At 53.0% G+C, this 18703-nt stretch overlaps 1 protein-coding gene and 1 long non-coding RNA gene across 6 annotated transcripts in view; one reads left to right on the top strand and one right to left on the bottom strand.

Moving 5' to 3' along the window:
• The window catches only part of PRKAG2 (protein kinase AMP-activated non-catalytic subunit gamma 2), a 282829-nt gene extending 281300 nt beyond the window's left edge, over window positions 1-1529 (bottom strand). For 3 of the 5 annotated variants that reach the window (XM_082398968.1, XM_082398965.1, XM_082398969.1), the window contains exon 1: window positions 969-1218. In XM_082398968.1, the coding sequence (XP_082255094.1) occupies window positions 969-1082 (114 nt within the window). In that variant the 5' untranslated portion in view covers window positions 1083-1218. Of the gene's footprint in view, window positions 1-968 lie in introns of all 5 variants that reach the window. The other 2 variants (XR_014246663.1, XM_082398971.1) reach the window with 2 other exon arrangements.
• A 1496-nt stretch (window positions 1530-3025) lies between these two features.
• Window positions 3026-3603, top strand: LOC309631996. The gene is made up of 2 exons (XR_014246686.1): window positions 3026-3094; window positions 3338-3603. It is a non-coding gene; the product is annotated as an uncharacterized lncRNA (long non-coding RNA).
• The last annotated feature ends 15100 nt before the right edge of the window (window positions 3604-18703 follow it).

Consider the following 18703-nt stretch of genomic DNA (forward strand, 5'->3'; position numbering starts at 1 on the left):
CCAACCCGTGCCCAAGACCCTCATCCGTGATCAAAATTGCATTTTCCATAGAGCCCACGTGTGTGTGTGCGCGTGTGTGTGTGTGTGTGCGTGTGTGTGTGTACATTTACTTGGTTGGTGAAGGCTGGGGGGTGTGACCCAGTTGGGGGTTTCCTTCCGGTGCAGGTAAGGGCTGCGCCGCACGTCCCCCCACGGGGAGGCTAGGGAAGGCTTCGGGGGCCACGGGCTACCTGGGCAGGCAAAGCGCAGGGTGGGCGCACGACCCCGCCCGCCGCTCCCTCCAGCTGGAAAAAATCAAGCAGCAGACCGATCGATGTCGCCAAAGTCCGGGCCCGGCTGCCGGCGTGGCCAGGGCTGAAGTTCGCGAGGGCCCTGCACGCCTTAGGGAGTCCCGAGCCCCTAAGTGCCTGAAAGGTGCTCCCAGGGTCAGGCAAAGGGGCCGGCGGCAGAGGAGTCTCCAGCCCCCGGCCCAGAGTCACCCGAGGGAAACTGGGGAGCAGGGGGGGCGTCCATTTGAGGGCGCAGCTACACAGCCAACGCCCCCCTCCCCCGCTGTCCCCACCCACCGCCCCTCCCCTCAGCCCCCGGCAGCGGCGCGCGGCTCCACCTCCCCGGAGCTCAGTCCACACTGTCCTTTTTCAACAAAACAACGCTACGCACCGCCCCTCCGCCCCCGCCCCCGCCCCAGCACCCGCACCCGGCGGGATGCCGTGCTACGCACAGCCCGCCCCGCAGCTCCCGCCCCCGCCGCAGACGGTCGCCGAGCACCGGCGGCACGCGGGTGGGGAGAGGGATGGAGCCCGGGCACAGCGGCCCAGCTCGGCCCCGCGCCTCCACCCTTCCCCAAGCCGCCCGAAGTGACAGGAGGGGCACGCACGGCGCGCGCGGGGCGTCCCGCGTTAACCGCTTCCGCGCCGGGTCGCAGCGACCCGAGGGTGGGGGGCCGGGGACGGCGGGGTGGGACTCACCGGAATGTGCACTCGCAGCGAACGCCGCTTCTGGCTGCTGTTCTTCTTGCCGCTGCTCCCGCCGGGGCTGGAAACGTCCTTCTTCTTCTTGGTGTCCATGGCCGCGCTTCCCATAACTTTAACCAGAAGTTAATTCCGGGTGACTCGTTCCTGGAATTCGGTCCTCTCCTTCCCAGCCCGGCTCCAGCCGTCGGCCGCGAGCCGCGCGCTGTTTACTGTCCTTGCACCCTGAAGACACCGCGTGGGGACTTCCGCGGGGAGGGAAGGTGGAGCTGGGGTGGCGGTCGGCGGGAGCGCCGAGTTCACGTGTCCTCTTCCTCCTACGGGCTCTTCGGATGCGAAATCAAAGCCAAAGGCTGTACTGGTTCTGGTCTCTCACCGGGCTACGCGTGGCAGAGGTCTCCCGCTGGGTGACAAAGTTTTCTTCCTTTTGCAAAGCGAAGCAACATTTTTCACCCTCTCGGCTCCTCCCACAGATTCCCAGAGGTAATCAGAAAGGCAGGTGCAATTAAACACGGCAATTTGGGAAGCAGCCCTCCTATGCCTATGCCTAAGTGGAAAATCTGGCGAGAGCCAGACGGTTTGTATGTTAATATGACCCTCCACCGGAGAATAAACCAGCCCGCAGCCTGGAACAAGGTCCGTCCTCCTTTCTGGGCGAGAGGGAGGGAGGGAGGAGGGGAAGAGGAGGTGCAAGCGCGAACACTCTTCGCAACTGGGCTGAAGCTCGACTGCGAGCACGAGTTCTGGCGGCCGCCCTGCCGGCCGGAGGGCGTGCGGGAGCCCCGCGGGGAGCGGAGGGCAGGCGCCCGGTCCGTTCCGCCGCCTCGCCGCGGCCCCGGGGCCCGAGGGGTCAACGAAGGGCCGGGCCCGGCACCGACGCAGGCTTGCGGGGCGGTGGACGGCGGCGTGTCTCGAACAGGAAGTGCGCGGCGCGCCCTCCCGCTCCGCCCGCCGAACCCCGCCGCCCCCTGCGGCCGCGGCGGCGCGGGACTCGCTCCGAGATGATTTCTGACTCCTGTCGTCCCCCAGTGTCTGTTTATGCCTCACCCGCTAACACACGCACACGCGCACTGTGCCCCGCAGACCCGGCCGCGGCGGAAGCGCGGGTTTCGCTGGGATGCGCGCTGACCCGCACGTGCTTCTCGGAAAACCGCGGCTTGGGCCCCTCCCTGCCGGCGTGCGGACTTGAATGCGCACTGAGAGCGGTCAGTGTTGCGGGCGGAGTGCGGGTTTTCACCCCCACCCCGCCGTACCCCACCCCACCCGGCTTTGCTCAGGTTCACCAGGGGATCGGCGGTAAGTGTCGGGCGCGGAGTCAGCAACCCGGCGCCGCCGTGTACGCGGGGTTCCTAAGACTGCGGAAGAAACAGTGGAGGAGAGGGCAGTAAACCCCGCGCGAGTCCCCCACGTGCTGCCACGGTCTCAGCCATCGCGTTGCCCGTCTGGCACCGCCCGTAGCCGAGGGCCGGTGGGGCGTTCTTCTGGGTGGCGGTGCGCCCCCCCACCACCCGCCGAGGTGGGCCCCAGGATGGCGCGATCCTCACCCCCCAGCCCCCTGCCCGCCTGGCTGGGAGTAAGGTGAGTGCTCGGTCGGGAGTCGCCTCCTCTCCTGCTCTAGGTTCTGAGGATAGAGTGGCCCCAAAAGTCACTCGAGCGCCCTGAACGCTGACGTCAGCGCTGCTGCTCCCCGTAATCAGTGGGGCGGGGAGGCCACCCGAGAAAGAACGGGACACAGGTCGCTTTGGGAACGCCCTGGGGTCTGTGAGGAGATGGCCTTCACTCCTGTCCAGGTGCGGAGATTCGCACTGGGGAGGAGGGTGAGCCCGCTTTCAGGGCCGCCCCTTAGGCGGTGCCCCCCACCCAGCCAGGAGGAACCCTGGTTCAGCCATCTTCCCTGTTTCCCTCTCCCATCCGAGTTCCTGCGGTCTGGGTGGTGCCGTGGTTCAGAGGGGTGGGTTTCTGGTGGGTTTATCTTCCTTCTCCTCCCGGCTCTCCAGTCCAGAATGGAGCCAGACTGAAGACCCTCCTGGTCCCGGAGTAGTGCTTTCTGGACAGAAGGTTGCAGTGCTCTGGAGGGGACCGCACCTGGGTTCAAAAACCCGGTGGCCATCCCTGCCCCACAGGTGTGGCGTTTCTCGCTTTGACCTTTTTGTGACTGGCTGCCTGCAGGAGGATTTCAGGAGACTGACTGCATTATTTCACTAAATGCTAGAAACACTGGTTAGAAGTAGAAAAGGGTGGACCTTCAGCCTATGTGATGTGGTATAAAGCCCACCTTTACCCACTCAAAATGACCCCAACTGTCATTTAAATTTCACCTCTTCAGTTTAATGTTTTAATCCCTATCACAATGATTATTTGCCAAGGCATGCAAATCACTCCATTTGCTGAGAACGGGTTTGAAAAGGAGAGATGGAGAACCAGGAGGGGAAGTCCGGGAGCCACTGGGAGGCCCCTCCTGGGACGGATTCAGAATGAGGAAGCCGCTGTTACTTCTCAACACTGAACGCTTTGCCTGAGGCCTGTCATGGTTGAAGGGCCTCGTCTAGCGATTGTTAGAATACGTACTTTTGTCAGTTGATTTGAGTAAATATGCCCGATCATTCATTAATAAAATTCATTTGTTTTCTGAGTTTGTTTTGTTGGAGTGCAGACTTTACTGCCTGGGAATCTTAAATCAAAACATTTTACCATATTGCCTGCATTTCAAGAGCCCTCTCCTTTTTTTGGGTTCCACATGTTAATTTTTTTTTTTTTTTGAAATTTGGGTGTTTCTTATAGATGGAGTCAGAAGAAGTTTACCAGCCATTTTTTTTCCTTCCTTTTTTTCCTTCATTCCATTTCACGATGAATTGAACATTTAAAACAAACAAGCAAACAAAAGACCCCTGGTCCTTCCCCACAGATGGTTTAAGACAGAGGTTCTCAGGGGAAGGGGTTATTTTGAAGATGTGTCCATTTGGGGCATCATTTGTCTAGGCTCCTCATAGAGTTACCGATATATGGCACCTACTAGGTGCCATTGCTGGGGTGTTTCAATACATCTATGGGAGAGGATGTTATTAACCCTGTTTTATACCACGCATGTGTTGGTGTAATTGCTATACCACCACTAACACCCCAGACTAACATCCCCTGGACGTTTGATGTACCCCCAGGGCTCCAGGTCATCACACTGGCGCACCATGATGGTGCCACCTCTTCCCCAGCCAGGGCAGCACTTCATTCAGAGAAGACCATTTAAAATGCTGCACTGAAGACCTACAATCTAGTTGAGAAGTGAAATACACAGAGTACAACAGTCAACATAAATGAAACTCTGGATTAAGAATTTACAGGATGAATTTCACTTAGCCTAGTTTTCTAGATTAACTGGTCCCTACCCACCCACCCCCTTTTTTTTCCATTTTGTCTATTAATATCCCATATAAATGAAAATGACTCTGGAAACCATGAGTCATCTTAGTAGAGCATTGACAACTTAGAAAGTCTTAGAATTTGTGATGCACTCATAGATTTAAAGTCTGCCCTGTAAACTTGGAATGTTGCAGTTAGAAGGAATCTTGGCGAACAAGGGTCTGTAGAGAGACATCTGTGTCTGGTGAATTCCTATATTCAGTGGTGATACGTTCCACTGTCAGGAAGAAGAAAGGAATTAACTTTTTGATTACCTATTACATATCAGACATTATATTAGGTAGTTCATATTAATTATCTTACCTAATTTCTATTAAAATCCCCTAAGAAAACTCTCCTAGGCATTTTACAGATGAGGGAAACTGAGACTAGCTGTCAGAGTGCTTTGTAATCCATTTAACTTCTGTCCATTGATCTTAATTTGCTGTGTCCTCTGGAACGACATTTTAAAAATGTGGCCCCTCCTTTTTAAAAGCTTTGCACAAGGTTGACAGCATTATTGAGGAACCTCCGTCAGGGTGACCTTGGACAAATGATTGAACATCTTAGCTGCCTTGGTCTCTGTGCCTGTGACATAGAGTTGAGGGGAAAACAGTGGTCTATGTAGTCAGGACACCAGCGACTCAATTCTGTGCAAAAAAGCAACTCTTGGGAAAAGGAAACCATGAGGCTTGGACTCAGGACTCTGTAAACGCTCTGATAGCTCATGGGCTATCAAGCGAAGAGGGTGTTATCTAATCATGAAAACCAGACTGAGGGTCACATTCCAGTTTTTATCTCCCTTTAAACTTGGCCACTGATTGTGTAACCTTGTGACAGCTTGTGCTCCCTGGTGCAAATGGAACCATGAATACCCATCCATGGGGAGAAGTGGAGGCAGGTGCTCCGGACCAGCACCTCTCCTGACAACCCTTTCCTGGGTCCCTTTAGATTTTCTGGGGGGGGACCCATGCAAGCCACTTCTTTATCTGTGTTCCAGATTGCTCTTCACCCGTAACACCAGTTGACCATGAGGCAGTCCCGATCATGGAATCTAAGAAGTACTTTGGATTGAGGTAAAGGTAAACTCTGTGGCAATACTCTCCCAAGGGCAGACTTGTCATTCCCATCTTTTCTCTAGAGAGTAGCCTGCTGTCTTGACCAGCTCTGTGCCTGCACACACACCCAGGAGATCTAAAGAATGGCAGGTTCAGCAAGCAGGGTATGTGTGGCCACCCAGCACTGGGCAGGGGGAGGGGTCGGTTTGCTAAATAAAAGGATAGGTAATCCCAGCTGTTATGCTCCCTTCCTTGACTAAGGGTAATCAACACATAAACCGCATTAGTTGGGAATAAAGTCCTTGGTTCCACCAATGGCTGCTTTACAGTGTTTCCCATGTGACCTTTGTCCTGGTGATCCGGCATAACCTCCCATCCAGGTAATGGGTTTGGGCTCCCTGGGCTGCAGGATTTGACTAGAGGTCTGTGTCTTTTGGTTCTCAACTTTGTTCTGAGCTTTGAACACGCCAGAAGCATACAGATTAACTCTGGGAAATTTGGAATACCACTGTTATCTGACTATGGCTCATGACTGACTTCCTGACCTCTCACTTACCCGTCTATTTCAGACGTGATTAAATATTGCACATTAATTGTAGTAATTTCCCAACAAATAAAATTACTTTGGTTATTAGACTGGACCCAAAGTTCATATATTGCAGTTCAAATTGAACGTGAACTTTTACGGGAGGGCGCTTACCAGCACCGTCGTTACCATCCCTTTGTGTGACTTGCAGCTGATGTCCAGACCTGGCCTTGAGAATGCCAGTTACAGAGACTTCCCTGACGGTCCAGTGGTTAAGACTCCACGCTTCCACTGCAGGGGGCATGGGTTCGATCCCTGGTCGGGGAACTAAGATCCCGCATGCTGTGTGGTGTGGCCAAAGGGAAAAAAAAAAAGTGCTGAAAGGTATACTTAAAAAAAAAGAATGCCAGTTATAGCTTTTCAACAAGATTCCAGAAAAAATATATTTACAATTCCTAGGGATTGGCCACGTTTGGGGAGCAGAGCACCAGGTCCTGTCCTGGATTGGTAGGTGTGTACAGACTTGGACCTGCTGACCCCTGAGCCCCACTGAAGATGCACAGATGTCCTCCCGGCTCTCAGAGCGTCCCTCCCCACGAGGGCCCAGCCACACCCAGAGTTAAACCCATGCTCGGCCTTGCTAACCTCTAGTCCCGTCCTTGTACCTTAGCACTTTATACCGTAATCAGTAAGTGCCCATCTGGTGCACAGACAGAGCCCACAAGAGGCTCCGTTCAAGGGCTCTGGACGGACAGGCGGTAGGCTCTCAAGGACCTAGTGGTTTTTGACAACCCTCCTTATGCCATGTGGGTCAGAACAGCACTTTGTAAAATGTTCCTAAATATAACTCCTAAGAATTGCATGAGCTCTTGGGAGAGGATGGGGAGAGAGAGATTTTCTGACTAAAACGCCTTGCGTCAGCTCATTTCAGTTCATTGCAACACACACTCCCAAGAGCATCACGGTGCCAGAGGCCTGGCTTGTTTTTCCTCTCCCCGCTCATTGTGGCTCTTTACCCTCTAGGTCAAAAAATAAAGTGTAATTACAGGGTTCATTGTTCTTCGACCAGCCTGAGAGAACGTTTTCCTGCCATTGTAGCGTATTCACCCATGGTCCAGGACTTCCCAGCACCTGGTGGAGGTGGGTGCCCCAGCTTCTCCCAAAGCCCTGGCGCGCAGTGCAGGGTTGGGGCGGTGCGGGCTCACAGCCAAGACTCCAGGGCACACACGCTGAGGCCGACGTGTTGTCCGTGACTCTCGTGGTTAGAAGGCCAGGAGAGCGGCTCTTCGTAGCCGAGCTTCAAGGAGACCCTACATCTCCATAGGACAGGATCGCTGGTTCCAAATCTTTTGTTTATCTTTGCAAGTCTAAGAACAGATACGTCTAGAGCATTGTGTCGTTTAATCACTCCTTCACCAGGGACTGATTTTTCAGCCTGTCTGGAGACTTGCTCTTTCTAGTGGGGGTGTTTTTTGGGGGGTCATTGCCTCTGCTCTTAGATGTTCGCTGTCCTACCTGCTCTGTGTTGCCGGGAACTGCAGTCCCAGGATCTTTGGCCAACTGGTGTCTGGCCAGGTTTGGCCAGTGGGAAACAGTCGGGGAGACGGGGGTCTGGAGTGGAAGAGGAAGGACCCCAGGGATTTCGTCTTGCCTTGTTTTTCCTGGGGCAGCATCTTGCACAGTGTTTCTTTCCCCTGTGGCTCCCACTCCGCCAGGCAGACCCTCCCTCCGCAGGCCCAGCTTCTGCCAGGCACCCCGACTACGGCTCTGACCCTGAACATTTGAGCAGAAGTGCGGCGGCTGTGAGGGGCTGAACGAAGTGTGGAGCTGCGGAGGAGGCTGCTGGGGGGGGGTCCGGAGGGCAGTGTGGCCAGAGGTGGCAAAAGGACGGGTGGGCTAGTGTTTGGGGACTTTTATCTGAGCGAGGTGGGATAGTGTCAACTAGAAGAAGGACAAGATTGAGTTTGAGTTTTTAAGGATCAGCCTGGCCGTCACGTGTACAGGTTGCAAAGAGTGAAAGGAGGGACCCGCGCAGCCTAGTAAGGAGCTATCGCTGACATTCAAGCCAGAGACGACCGTGGCTCCGACCACGGGGGCAGCGGCAGGGTGGTGAGGAGTTGCTTCCAAATATATTCTGAAGACAGAATCCCCAGAATTTGCGGATAGATTGGATGTGGGGGCTGAGAGAAAAGAGTGCCCTGTGGCTCTGAAGTTTGGGGCCTGAGCAAGTGGAACGATCCCGTTTCCCGGGAGGGGCTGGGAAGTGGAGAGTCTCCTTTTGGCTGTAGTGAATCTGAGATGCCTGTAGGATACCCAGACACCTGAGGGAAAATCCCAGAGCAACAGGGGAGACATCTGGCTGGAGATATGCATTTGGAAGTCATCGACCAAAGGCTGGCATTTCAAGCCATGAAACGGGAAGAGATTCAGGTACGAGTGTAGACAGCAAAGAGAAGGTGTCAGGACTGCACCAGGGGCCCCCCCGGGTAGAGGTTGGGCAGATAAGGAGGAGCCAGCAGAGGGTCCACGAAGGAGCAGCCGTGAATTAGGAAGACAGCCAGGAGAGGTGGATCCAGAGACCACCCGACAGAGCGTCCGGGGAGGGAAGGAGTAGTAGGTGCTCTGTGAGTGACAAGAGGGTTCAAGATGACCACGGGTACACACTGCTGTGTTTAAAATGGATGACCAACAAGGACCTGCTGTCTAGCACCGGGGACTCTGCCCAATGTTCTGTAATAACCTAAATGGGAGAAGAATTTGAAAAAGGGTAGATACATGTACATGTATAGCTGAATCACTTTGCTGTGCACCTGAAACTAACACGACACTGTAAATCAACTATGCTTAAATTTTTTAAAAAAGTTAAAAAAAAAAAAAAGATGACCGTGGGGTTTGGTGACATGGAGCCCCCTGGCAGCGTTGACATGGGCGAGGAGTGGCCGGTGGCGCGGGTTCACAAGGGACAGGGCAGTGGATGTGGCACAAAGCGGACGGCTGTTCCTGGGAGCTTCGCTTACAGGGGAGCGGAGAAACGGGGCAGTGCAAGAGAGGAATGTGGGTCAGGACAGGGCTGTCTCATTCTTAAGGAGGGGGATGTTACAGCATGTTCATCTGCCAGTGTCATGACCCTGTCACCGTCAGGGGAAGGAATCGAGGATACAGAAAAGAGAAGGAGAAACTTCAGGAGCGAAATCCTGGGGCAGGCAGGAGGGGTGAGGCGTGCCAGTAGAGGACAGCCCATCGTGGGACAGGAGGGGCAGAGGGAGGACGTGGGCATGCGGGCAGGGAGTGGGGTCTTCCTGACCGCTTCAGGTGTCCGCAGGAATAGGAAACGATGCCACCAGCGGATGGAGGGAGAGGTGTGGGAGGTTTGAGGAGAGAGGAAAGGTGTGCAGCCTCCCGCAGGAGAGTGGGAGGGTGGCTCGTGCCGACGTTTCCCCCCACGAGTGGGAGAGCACCGTGTGTGGCTTCTAATTCGGGGACGCGTCTGGAGGATTGTGCGTATCTGCTGACAGGGAGCTGCGTCGTCCTTGGGAACGGCCGCATACTATCCCGTTGTATAAATGTTACGCGATTTGTCGTGATTATGATTTATTATTTATTACATTAGGTGTATTTGAGCTGTCCCCTCCTGATGAAAATTTAGGCCGCTTCCAGGGCTGGAATGCTCACACGGACGTCATTTCACACGTTTGGCAGGGGTCTGAGGGCATGTGCTCAGATGGGAGCTGCTGGGGCAGAGTGTGCGTACCTGGTTCATTTCCATAGGCAGGGAATTGGTCCTTTTCAGAGGCTGATTGATCTTCGCTCCCACCACCAGTATATGCCCACGCCTGTCTGCCCAGGCCCTCTCCAGGGTTTTCGGTCATATTTAGGGAAGGGAGGTGGGAGGAGCACGGCCTCTGGAGTCGGACCTGCCTCTGCCACTCCCTGGTGGAGTATCTGCAGGCAACTTTGTAGCCACCTCGAAATGCAGGCATTAGAATGCCTGGGAGAGTGTAAGCGCCCATGCATGGGAGATGCAAGAGGGGAAGGGAAAGAACATCCTATTTCTTTTATGATAGAGCAAACTGGATAGTTTAAAGTACATATTTGTATTTCCTTATAATCAAAATACTGTTCAATTTTTTTTTATAGACAAGAAAAAATATTTTACATAAATTGACTCCACTATTGAAAAAGGGATGCTTTAGATTGAACCATTATAGCTTCAGACTCAATCTTTTCCTAAATAAAAACGTTAAAGCCTCAAAAAAAAAAAAAAGATGTTAGTTCCATTCTTTTCTCCATGTCAGTCCCCAAAGCAGGCACATGGCAGTGGCACGGTCAGTGCTGTTTGCTTTCCTGAATTCCTCTGGAAAATTGCAAAAAGTCCATAATCTCCTGGGCACACGCCCTGTAACCCTCTCAAGTCCATCTGGCCTGCACTCAGAGGTGACGTCCACCCCAGAGGAGAGCTCATTTCCCAGAAGCACTGTTCCGAAGTTGCCATAGGTCCAGGGGGCAGCCGAGGGGGTAGAGGCTGCCCCTCTGACTCAGTGTTCTGGTCCCTGCCCACCTGCTCAGCCAATCATAAGCACCCTCTTGGGGGAGTGGTCCTGGGCAGCCAATCAGAGCCCTTCCCTGGGATTCTAACTGGAGCTGACCCCGATTGAAGGACAGTAGCCTGAGAGATTGAACACAGCACTGAGAGAGAAGTAGGATGGGGAGAACATGGAAGTCTTGGTCCCCATTGTCCCTAAGACCAGTTCCTCCTCCCTCTCCCTGTGTCTTTTCTTAAGATACAGCTGGATTTCTGTCTCTTGTGAGGCAAGAGTCCTCACTGACAGACTTCTCACTTTTAATTAATTTAATCTTGTATTTTTTTGGTCCCCCTGTAGGTTATTCTTTGTAGAACAAGGTGAGGAGAGGAAAAGAGAGGCAGGAAGGGAGGAGGGGAGCAAAGGAAGGCTGTGTAAGCAGCGTTTGTAACTAATACCAGTACCTGTTACTTAACTGTCACAGCACAACCTCTCTGCCCCTCGGCCACCCGTGACATGTTCCTCATTGTGGTCAGGTAACCCTGGCCCTCATGACCGGGGATCTCCCAGAGGGCCTGCAGCCCCAGGGTATATATCCCCAAGCCCATTCTGAGTATCTGCAGGAAGGCAAGTCTTGACAGTTGTAAAACTCCAAACAGTGCTTGTGCGTTGCCAGGGCCATTTTCAGAGGCTCAACTCAAGCAGAGACATTGGGTATTCTTGTTACTTTGGGGGTTCAGATGAGGATCTCTGATGGGTGTTTATGGAATTGGAGTGCGTAAATCTTCTATAGGAGGAGAAGTTTTCCCTTTGTAATTGGAGAAAGCCTGATTAAAGTATACTAATGACTGGGATTATTGACGTCCCTTAGTAATTTTTCAAGTTACCTGAGCAAGAAAAAAGTAGTGATTACAGAAGGTAAGACCCAGCACCATCAAGTGTATGCTGGTCATTTGCTTTGACAGGCATAATTCAATTCTCTTTATTTTTGGTTAAACTTCCGTGGCACTGTAACCAGATACCTCCAGGCTAGGGGATGGACTGAGTAATGAGAAGAAAACCAGGTTGTTGGGCTGATAGAAATGGTCAGATTGCTAGTTCAGAGAATTTCTAAGATCTGATGCAAAAGAACCTACTTTCCTCTGGTTTACTCACATCCTCATATTTTTTTTTTTAATCCTAATATCCTTTTCTGTTTGTAAATTCAGATTCGCAAAATGGCTGGTCCTAGGGCTACATGAGATCACAAAATACCCTGCCTTGTATTCCACCACTATTCCACTCTCCTTGAGAGTGAGGTAACAGACACAAATAATGGTATTATAATAGTCCATTGGGAAGCTCTATATTTAGTCTAATGATTTTCCCATGGCTCAAAATATTTTGGAACTATTTTTAAAATTAATTTAGGGCCAGTTTGTGAGGTGCAAAGAGCAAAAAGTCTCAATGTCAGTAAACATGATGGCAGATTTGTGAAAGTACCAAGCAAAATCCTTGGCATATAGAAGAGGCACATAAAGAATCCAGTGGGAATTTCTGCTGCAGGTCAAAGTGAAATTCCTTTATCACCGTCTCTGTCCGCATCTCACTAGCCTGTGAATTTTGCTCTTCCTGACCCTTACTAATGAAAAATGGGATCTGTCTCAGGCGGCACTACTAGCCCCCAGGGGTTACTCAGTTCATCTCTCTCTCTCCCTATCGTACAAAGAAACGGACAACTTCAGAGGCTCCTGTTTCCGTTGGGACCCTTGGGGAGGTGGATGCCAAGACGGGATTAGACACGCAAGAGTTGTAAGGGGGTAAATGCCTGTGAAGGATACAGGGGAACGAGCAGGGGTGGGTGGGGAGAGCCTCAGACCAGGTGTAGTTCTGACACCTGTGGACGAAGGGCGGGAAGGCAGGCTTGGGTGCGAAAAGCCTCAGACCACACGGTTCTGAGAAAGTCTGACCAGACCAGTTGGGGAGTCTCCAAGCAAAAGTCAGCAGTCAGAGGAAAACTGACAAGCAGGGACGGGCAGCTCTAGAACCCCACATGTTCTGTCACTCCTTGGGATCAGCCCGGGGAAAGCGTGACCTCGGGGCAAACGCAGTGGAGACCCCGAGGGGGGGGTGTCTGGAGCTGTCCATCAAGGGTGCCTCTGGCCCAGGTCCTTTGGAAGGAGAGTTGGGTGTCACCTCCATGGCCACTGCATCCCGCCTTGTACCACGCAAGCTCACCTATCCGTGCTTGTTTGGGGAGCAGCTCCCCCATGGTTCCTTGGGCCTCTCGTCTTAGGGGGATTAAGAAGAGGGAGGGTGGGATGACTGTAAGTCCCCCTTGAGGCAGCTGGTCTTGGGCCACAGTGGGTTCTTCTTATGGGCTCTGTGACCATAAGCAGGCTGTGTGGGTTGAATTGTGTCCCCAGAGAGACATGTTGAAGCCCTATCCCTCAGCTCAGGCCCTCACTTATGGGCTGTGCCACACCCCTTAGTTAATGATAAACCACCTCGTTGGACTCACTTGTGTATCGCACCTTGCTCCATAAAAAGATTTTAGGCAACTGCTGCTTCCTCTTGTGTGCCGAAAGGTTTATCTGTTGTATTTTTTCAAGACTGACTTAATTTTTTTGGAGTCAACCTCCAACTTCAGAGTCGAGCACACAGCAGGCCTCAACACGAGGTCTTTAGGGCCCGCCTGGAACGGCAGCCAGACCTCCTGGGTGCAGGCCTCGTACAAAACCAGCTGTCTGGGACCCAACTGTGTCCATCTCCCAACTCTAGATGGACAGTAGCTTTGCCACGTTCTGTCATGAATGCCAGGAGTCTCTCTGTCTTGAAGGCCTTGACCGTCTGTGATTTGACCAGCTGGACTAAAGCAAAATCTACAAGAAGACGATCGCTTGGGGATTTGAGCAGAATTTACACCCACCCAAGCCTCAAACTCCCCAAGTCCTTTGGCAGTTCTCAGCAGAAAAAAAAAATTAGATTCCAGACCTTGCCACGTGAAAGTTAATGCACAGAAAAGAGACAGGGGTCCCATTCCATATGTAAATTTGCATCAAACGTTGCCGCAGCTGCATTTATACCCATAAGCTTCCATTTTAATGAGGGCACAATGTGGCTCATCTCCAGCTGAGGCCACAGAACTAGCGGTCCTCGTGCCACACCGTGAAACCTGGCAGGTCGCGGGGAGAGCTGGGCGTGCGGGGCCTCCCGGCCCAGCTGTGGCCTCGTGGCGCCTGATGGCTGCATGGTGCCTCCCCGAGAACTCATCCCGACCTGTGATGTGTGAGCTGAGTGTGTAAGAATCATCCTTGTCACAGGATCCCGGGGCGTCAGAACCCAGGGGACTCGGAGGCCCTCTGCCCTAATCACCCCTTTCCAGTGAGGAAGATGCTGAGCCCACGAGCCCCGGCCCTCTCTGCTGCCAGCCGGCCATTGACACACTGCCTCGACCCCTCCCTGCAGCAAGCTGGGTCCTGGATTCAAGTCCCCCTCTCCACCCCCACCCTGCCGGCCCCGTGGGCCGCCCCGCCTCAGCTTCCTCGCCCGGACAGTGGGCGTGTGCCCCACCTGGCCCGTTATTCTGAGCCCTGAAGGAGGAAGTACATGTAACAGCAGTTTGTAAAACATGAAGCCCTCTCCTAATACGAGCATCTGATCATCACTGTTAGGTCCCACGCATCAGAGAAGCCCGTGGGAGGAAGGACCCACATTCTTGCATGAGGATGTCGCGCTTTGCTTCTTTGTGCTGCTAGAATGGACGTGTCAGGGGCCCATGGGCAGCAGCAAAGGCCCACGAGCTGACGGCGTGGGAGCAGGTGGGGGGCTCAGCCCAGGGTCCCTGGGTCCCCCGCGACCCTCTGATCACAGAATCTGCGGCGGACATCGCATGCCGTCGAATGGTGCCAGGCTGGCCTCTCCCTGCACGTCCTTGAGGCTCCTCACCAGGGACAGCCCTACGCTCCAGGCAGACCTGGAAGCTGGCTGGCAGGGCCCCTGATACCTGACCTTCACCTTCTTCCTACCCTTCGGCAACAGGGTGGTCAGCACCCCTTTCCCACGAGGCCACTCCTTATTAGCCCAGGAATGGGGGGCCCCCAGCCGTCTCTGTTTCAGCATTAGTGGGCTTTGGGGGCAGAGAGTGAAAGCACCCGGGCTCTTGTGCTGTCACCAGTGACCACTTCCCAGCCCAGAGGAAGCTGTGTCCTAAAGGGCTCTGAAAACGTGCCATTTTCTGAAACACAGAGAAAAAAAATCATTTCAGCTAGATGAAGATACGCCTGCAGAATTGGGAGTGCTGTCTTCAAACAGGCGTGCTTGCTCGACCTCCGGAAGCCCAGAGTGAAGAACGCATGGCTCCCCATGGGGTCCCTGGTCTGTCCCCCGTCAGGTTGTACAGTCACGTTTCTCATCCTTCTTTTAACGGCTGTGTTATATGTGTGCTTTTATTGTACGTGATCTGATGTTTTTCTTGTAAGTAGAAGAGGTACGAACCGTGCATTTTATTTATAACTTTGCAGTGACGATCAGAATGCCAGTAGTTAAATGGGGAGGGTTGTAGAGGAGAGAATACAGGCATACCTCGCTTTCTTGTGGTCTGGAACCCACCCTGCAATATCTCCGAGGTCTGCCTGGGCTGGGGAAACAGGCTGTATCTGCACCTTGCTTTTGCCATCCTCTTAGTTTCAGTGATCTCAGAGCTTATACCGTGACGAATGCTCATGAAGTAGTTAATTTTTCAGCCAAGGGCATTTATTGACTGAGTGATTTCCATGTGACCAGCACATAACATGTTCTCTGAAGGACACGGAGAAGAAAGCACAGGCCCCACCATCCAAAGAGGAGATCAACCAAGCTCTTTGGATAGACTACAGCCGTCCGGAACTAATTGGCAGTTACAACAGGAGCTAACATTTATGACGACGATGTGCCTACAGGGGGACCAGATGCTTGCAGTGACCTCTCACCTCTAACACATTCCTTGGTAAAAGATATTGTCACTATTTCACAGCAAAGAAATGAAGACTCCGGGAGATTAAATAAGATGGCCACACAGCACCAAGTGGCAGAGCCAGGACTTCAGTCGGGTCTGCTGGCCCCAAAGCAGGTGCCCAGACCGTGGCGCTGCAGGGAGAGGGTCACCAGGCTGAGTGGTCGCACTTTACTGACCACAAGCCTTAAGAGGCCCTTAAAGGTGCTGCCTGGGACCACAGGACACTTCCCTGGTGCCTTCTCTCTCCCACTCCCCTGGGTGACGTTGCAAGCTCCCTTCACCCTCCTCAAGCCTCCAACACTCCCCTCCACCCTCACTCCCCCTGATAACCTCTCACCTCTTTCTCCAAAAAAGGGACAATCAGAAGGGAACTCCCACCATGCTCCCCCCTGGAGATGACACCACAGAGGCACACCAGGCCCACTCCCCCCGTGAAAGACACTCTCTTCTTTTCACCAGACGCCCCCTCCTCTACTCAAGCAATGACTCCCTCCCTTTTCTGCTCCGCCAACGTTTCTTTCTGTAGTGCATTGTTTCTTAACCTTGGCTACAGGTTGCAATCACCTGACAAGCTTTTAAAAAAAGAACAAGGGGCCCCCAAGATTCTGACTTCATCGGCCTGGAGTCCTACCCAGGCATTGGGAGACCTGAAGCTCCTGGGAATGTGCAGCCCCACCAGGAACGTGCTTTCCCGGCCACTCTCACCACCGCCGCCTTCCCACCAGGTCCCCCCCTCCAGCTGCCCTCTTCTCTAACGCCCTTTCCAGCTAAGACCCTCCCAAAAGCTGTCTAGCCTTATTGTCCCTCCTTTTCCGCTGATTTTCCTCTTCAGACCCTCCTGCAGTTGGCTTTGGAGCCAACACGGCCCTGAAGCTCTGGGCTGCCGAGTGGCTGAACCGCCTCGGTCCCCAGCCTCATCTTACTCAGCCCCCGGCAGCACTGACTGCCCATCTCTCCCTCTTCCTCAAAGCACTTCCTTCCCCTGCTGACATCACGCTGTGGCTTTCCTTCTACCTCGATGGCTGTTTTTCCTGGTCTCCGTGACTGGTTCCTCCTGACCTACTCATGCTGGTGGCCCAAGGCTCCATCCTGGGACCTCCTCTCACTCCCTTGTGTGCTCATCCTGTCTTGTGGCTTTAGAAATCATCTGTTCCCTAATGAGTCCCGAGATGATGCCTCTGGTCTGGACCTCTTTGCGGGAACTCCAGACGCGCAGATCCAAACGCCTACTTGACATCTCCTCTGTGGGTCTCATAGACGCAGGTCTCAACACCCCCGAGCGTAAGTCCTGCTCTTCCTCCCCCTCCCAAAGCTGTTCTGCCTCACCGTCTTCCCTTCTCACCACAGCCTTGCCAGCCTTCCTGTTGCTCAAGCCGGAAACCGAGCTGTCTTTGCCTGTTTTCTCCATGCACACTTCTGATCCCATCAGCAAATCCAGGTGGTCCTACCGTCAGAGCACAGCCAGAACCTCCCCTTCTCACCACCTCCTTAGTGCCAGTCTGCTCCAAACTGAATCATCTGTCACCTGGTAACTGGTTTCTACTTCCACCCCCAGCACCCGTGATCTATTCTCAAAACATCAGTTAGAGTGACCCTCTGCCAAAAACCCCCAAAGGCTCCAATCTCACACACAAAAAAGCCCATGGACCCACAGTGACCTACAAGGCCTCCATTCCTGTCTGGCCTCATCTCCCACCACTTATTCCCTCCTGACCTCGGTCCAGCCGGCTGTGCGCCCAGCTGTGCTCCAACAGGCCAGATACCCTTGTGCCTCAGGGCCTTTGCACTGGCTACTCTCTACCTGCAATGTCCTTTTTCTTGAAATCCCAGTGATCTACTTTCCCCTTTCTTCCGGCTCTCCGCTCAAATGCACTCAGTGAGTGCCTCCTAGGCCACCTTTTTTACCTTGAAATCCACTTTCTGGGCATTCCACATCTCCCTTCTTTGCTCGTTTTTCTCCTTGGCATATGTTCCCTTCCTAATACACTGCTTAGTTTACTTATATATTGTGTTTATTATATGCAAACAGTTGTTTGTTCTGTTCAGTGTCCAGAACCTAGTACAGTGCCTGGCACTTTGTAGATGGTCAATAAGTGTTTGTTGAATGAGTAAATGTGATACAGACCAAGAGCTCTGGGGGAAAAGGAAGGGAGGAAGAAGACCTGGGTTAGGTTCCACAAGTATTGTTACTAACTTTTGGTGCTGGGAGTGCTTCGTAAAAACTGGAGCTGAGCCTTGAAGGAAGGGTAATAATAATAATAATAATGATAATATTATTATCATTAATGATAATAATAATAGTATGGTTGGGGTAAACGATAAAACTTGTGAAATCGTAGGAACTGTTTTTTCAGAGCTCTACTCTCAGGTAGAGTGAGGACAGACCCTGGAGAAGCCAGGCCCAAGGTAGCGGCAGGAAGTCGGGAGGTGAGGCGGGAATATCAGTGACTGGGATTTGAAATTGAGCCAAGGGGCAGGGACACGGGCTCCTGGGATGTAAATTGTTAGGCCCCTGTCATAAGCCACCTTTGGTAGCACATTCTCCCCATTTCTTCCCTTGGCCCCAGCAGAGAAGATAGAGAGATTTACCCTGGGGGTTCTGACTCTCGTCAGCCTGAAGTGGTTTCTCATGTGTGGACCTGTCTTGAAGGGAAATGTTTTGTGGGGGAAGAAACAAAAGATGTGCAGATCGATGGTCAGTGCCCGGGTGGTTACTCCCACTCCCAGTAGCTCCACGGTAATGATGCATCGCCATGACAACCGCTCCTTCCAGGCTAAGCCGAGTTTAAGTCAATCGGATGCAGGCCTGCTGTACGCACTTTTCAACCTCAGCCTGAAATGTTGAAACCACAGGTTTTGGTGTCCTGATCCCAAGTAGAAAGCCACAGCACCCCCTTCAGGAATGGGAGGGCACGGGGGTGTATTCCCACCCCTGCTCAAAAATCTAAATACAGCTTGGATTGCCTCACTTCATCCCTTGCTTCCACCCTCCTGTCTACTCTCCGTACTCTTGCACGTCCACACCACTTGCTTTTGCCAAATTCGCTTACTCATAGTTCTCAAAATGCAGCAGGGAGAACTGTGTGTAGGCAAAAAAACAGGAAGGAAACAACATGGAATGTTCTGGAAACTGCAACAAGTTTGGTTTGGCCTGGAGCACATGGAGACCTCAGGGTGCAGGTTGTGGAGGAAGGACTTTGGGTCCTGCAGACACTCCTGACGTAGCTCTCCCTCCCAGCGGCTGAGGTTTGGGGCAA

This window comes from Balaenoptera borealis (assembly GCF_965194805.1).
Source record: "Balaenoptera borealis genome assembly, chromosome: 7".
Lineage (NCBI taxonomy): Eukaryota > Metazoa > Chordata > Mammalia > Artiodactyla > Balaenopteridae > Balaenoptera > Balaenoptera borealis.